The 3,879-nt window shown below is 47.0% G+C and overlaps 1 protein-coding gene across 7 annotated transcripts in view; it reads right to left on the reverse strand.

The window, feature by feature from the left end:
* Positions 1-3,879, reverse strand: part of LOC122548458 (tyrosine-protein kinase Fyn) — a 271,949-nt gene that overhangs the window by 49,035 nt on the left and 219,035 nt on the right. For all 7 annotated transcript variants that reach the window (XM_043687161.1, XM_043687162.1, XM_043687155.1 and 4 more), the window contains one exon: positions 954-1,103. In XM_043687161.1, coding sequence (XP_043543096.1) covers positions 954-1,103 — 150 coding nt within the window. The remainder of the gene's footprint in view (positions 1-953; positions 1,104-3,879) is intronic.

Raw genomic sequence — 3,879 nt, forward strand, 5'->3', positions numbered from 1 at the left:
GTGCGTCTGTGTTTGTGCGTGTCTGTGTTTGTGCGTGTCTGTGTTTGTGCGTGTCTGTGTTTGTGCGTGTCTGTGTTTGTGCGTGTCTGTGTTTGTGCGTGTCTGTGTTTGTGCGTGTCTGTGTTTGTGCGTGTCTGTGTTTGTGCGTGTCTGTGTTTGTGCGTGTCTGTGTTTGTGCGTGTCTGTGTTTGTGCGTGTCTATGTTTGTGAGTGTCTGTGTTTGTGCGTGTCTGTGTTTGTGCGTGTCTGTGTTTGTGAGTGTCTGTGTCTGTGTTTGTGCGCGTGTGCGTGCGTGTGGTGTTAACAGTAAAGCGACATAGTCTGTGGGTGAGGCAGAAAATTTCCAGACTGGCTGGGACCCTCAAAGCCGGCAGAGTCTGAGAACTGAACCCGGGCTGGACCTGGTCAAGCGGACAGCTGAACTGAGGTGAGTACCTCAAACAACCCAATCAGCAAAGAGCTGACATGTGGATGGAGCTGTCAGGTGGGCACAAGTTTCCTTTTCCAAGCAGCAGCTACAATCAGATCAGTAAGAGTAAAGGACATTGCGTAAGGCGACAAAGAACACAGCGGAATGAACTGCTCAAGCACATGTAGTCAGCAGGCCTCGTTCACACTGTTACCATTATTCACCTCACAGTGAGTTAATCATCTACTGATTGAAGAACAAGTAACCGTTTATAATGTGTTTCACAGCCATGGACCCAAAATTAAACTGACAGAATTAAAATAAACCATCCACTAAGCAGCTGCAAGAACTTTCCATTTGTACATTTCATTAAAGCAACATCATGTTACTCAGCTTCACTCATTGGTATACTGTTTTGAAAAGGTTTCAGATTTCCAACAGACACTGTTACTATTCTTTCCTTAAACTTGACTATGTAAATGTGCCTAAAGGAATTTAAACGCAGTGTACTGAGCCACAGTCAGGTGCTGAAAACAGTGCTTACCTGCGTAATGCTGAACCAGCTGCTGCAGTGTTTCAAACTGGGCGCGGGTTGTTATATAATACCCACCATTATCCAGTTTGCGGATCTTATAGTGTTTAACGTGGTCTCCTTTTATGTCATCCCAGTCCCGTATTGACAAAGAATAGGCACCTGCAGGCAACAAACATGGTGCCACGAATTAGAACTTTAATAATCATCTCGAAGGCTCTGACCTCCTTGTCTCTCACAAAAGACACAGGCAATATATCAGGTCGTTGTGTTGGCTTGGTACAATCTCTTTCTCTCTCTCTCTGGTTCTGGGGGAAAATGAAGGGTACTGTTTCCTTTTGAGAGCCGCTAAGAGCCGACAAATGAATGTGGTTTTCCTTCGATGGCCTCGTGTTGAGATTCTGCCCAAGACAAGTAGACAAAACCATTCATCTCAAGATAACAGTTGCTCACCAGGAGCACCTCAATCGCCCAGAATGGCACTAGGAAAATATTCACAGTTCCACCTTCAGAATTCTTTATTTATATGTTCTGGGTTGTTCATGCAGACATGGACGCCCACCAACAATGCTACTTAGGAGGGAGTTCAATCACTTTTTGGGCACTGTGCTCAGCAGCCAAGATGGCCCCCAAATAAGACTGTTACCATGGCAACAGAAGGCAAAATTTCACTTGTGGTCTGAACGGAACAATTTAAATTTATTGCACTTTTTATATGATGAAATACTCCAATGTGCTTCGCCAGCATGTTATGATACTAAAGGTGACAGAGCCCCATGAGAGATTTCTGGTCAGATGAGGAAATGATTAGTCATATAGGAGTGTTTTAAGGAGTGTTGGAAAGGGATCTGAGAAGCTGAGAAGTTGAAGGAGGGAGTTTCAGAAGCCAAGGGCAGCTGAGAGCATGGCCATGGGGCATGGAGGGATTAGAAGGTGGGGGATTCACAGGAGGCCAGAGTAGGAGGAGCCCGGATATGAGAGCTGTGTGACTGGTAGAAATGAGAGAAACATAGAGTAACTCGAGAGCAGGGTGGAGACATTTACAATGTCACCGGAGGTCAGTGTGTGTCAGGGAGCAAAGGGGAGTGATGAGATGAGTGGAACAGGAGTCAGAATTATACGGCCCCCTTCCTTCCCTCCAGAAACTGGGGGGGGGCAGGAACGAAACGTAGGCTGGAAGCTTCATTGGCGGCGCAGTCAGCCTGGCCTTGGGCTAATGGAGTCCCCCTTGTCATCAGGCAATGATATCTGAGAGCTTCTTTGCAGCAGTGATCTGACCTATATCAAGGCTGCCAGGTCACGCTGAGCAGTTTGAGTGTAGGGGTGGGAGATGAGCAGGGGATGGGATGAGGTGGGGTGAGAGGGGAGGAACCTTCTGCTTAAAGACCCCTCCAATCCACAGAATGCTTCCCCTCTGCAGCTGAAGAAAGGTCCCCCCTCCTCTCACCTTTAGTCTGAGCCTCCAGTGCTGCACTTGGTCTGGGGTCTCACTGCAGTCCAACCTCCCTCAAGGGAGCGGGCGCCATGATCTCAACCAATTAATTGTGGACAAATGATAAAATACAGTCTGGGGGTTTGCGATGTGGAGGGTGGCGTCCCTGATGGTGGGATTGGCCAGGAGGGGGCCAGAGACTCCTGCTTCCAATTTTGAAGGAGATTGGGGCAGGTCTGAAGGAGAGGGCAATGGTGTCCGCCGTCAACAGAACCTTCCGGAATACAAAGCAGCAGTGAGAGCCTGTTGTCAGGCCGAGTTGCCAGCAGTTTGTCGGAGGTGGGTGAGAAATAAAGCAAGTGGGTGGTACGGACCAAATGGGTTCAAGTGGGATACAAGAGCCACTCAGAAAGGAGCTGGAAACAGATAGGAGTTCAAGGCTAGGGCAAGCAGGAAACTTGTCGGAAGTTTAACCCCAGTGTACGTGGGAAATGGCAGAGACAGGCCAATCTGATGTCAGCAATTTCAAATGAGAACACATTAACGTTTTCCGACTTTGCAAGTCAACCGTAAGGGAACAATAACCACAAAAACAATAACGCTGCACTCGGTTTAATGCCTTGGTTTCAGCGTCTGGGAATGAGAAGCAGGGTATCCGGCGGGAAGCTTTGGAAAGCACTGCTCATGGTAAAATGCAGGACAGGCGTCTCAAACTGACAAAGGACCTTAAGGTAAAATAAAACAAGGAAGAACTGCAGATGCTGAAGATCTGAAACCAAAACAGAGATTGCTGGAGAGACTCGGCAGGTCTGGCAGTGTCTGAGAGGAGAAAGCAGAGTATCAAATCCAGTGAACAGCTCTGATGAAGAGTCATCAGATCCAAAATGTTAATTCTGCTTTCTGCACACAGAGGCTGCCAGATCTGTTGAGTTTCTCCAGCAATTTCTGTTTTGGCCTGGAATTATAAGGGAACAAGTCACTTATGAGGACTGGTCAGCAGGGACAATGTTAAATGTACCCAGGACCTCTTTCTCCCTGATGGATTTCTTAAAACGAGAAACTAGTATTTCCTTTTATATATATTGTGTGTGAATAGGACTTGTGTTTTGAATAGAAATAAACAAAAGGCAAGATTACAATTATCCAGCAGTTCATAATTCAGTCACTTTGAACAGTGTTGCACCTTTTATTATGGAGCCCCGAAGATGGGGCCCAAATGGAGGGTCACAATTCTTTAGTGTGCAAGGTTGGCGGGGGGGGGGGAGAGAGGTGACTAAGGTCAGCCAGCAGTGTACAGGGGGCCCAAGTTCATGCTTGCCCTATATTGGTCTAAAATGTTGTTGTGTGTGTCCAGATGACATTTGTTGAATGCAGGATTTATTGACGTGGCTTAATGGTAAGGTCCTAGGGAGTGTTGCTGAACAAAGAGACCTTGGAGTGCAGGTTCATAGCTCCTTGAAAGTAGATTCACAGGTAGATAGGATAGTGAAGAAGGCGTTTGGTATG

This window comes from Chiloscyllium plagiosum, chromosome 3 (assembly GCF_004010195.1).
Source record: "Chiloscyllium plagiosum isolate BGI_BamShark_2017 chromosome 3, ASM401019v2, whole genome shotgun sequence".
Taxonomy (NCBI): Eukaryota; Metazoa; Chordata; class Chondrichthyes; order Orectolobiformes; family Hemiscylliidae; genus Chiloscyllium; species Chiloscyllium plagiosum.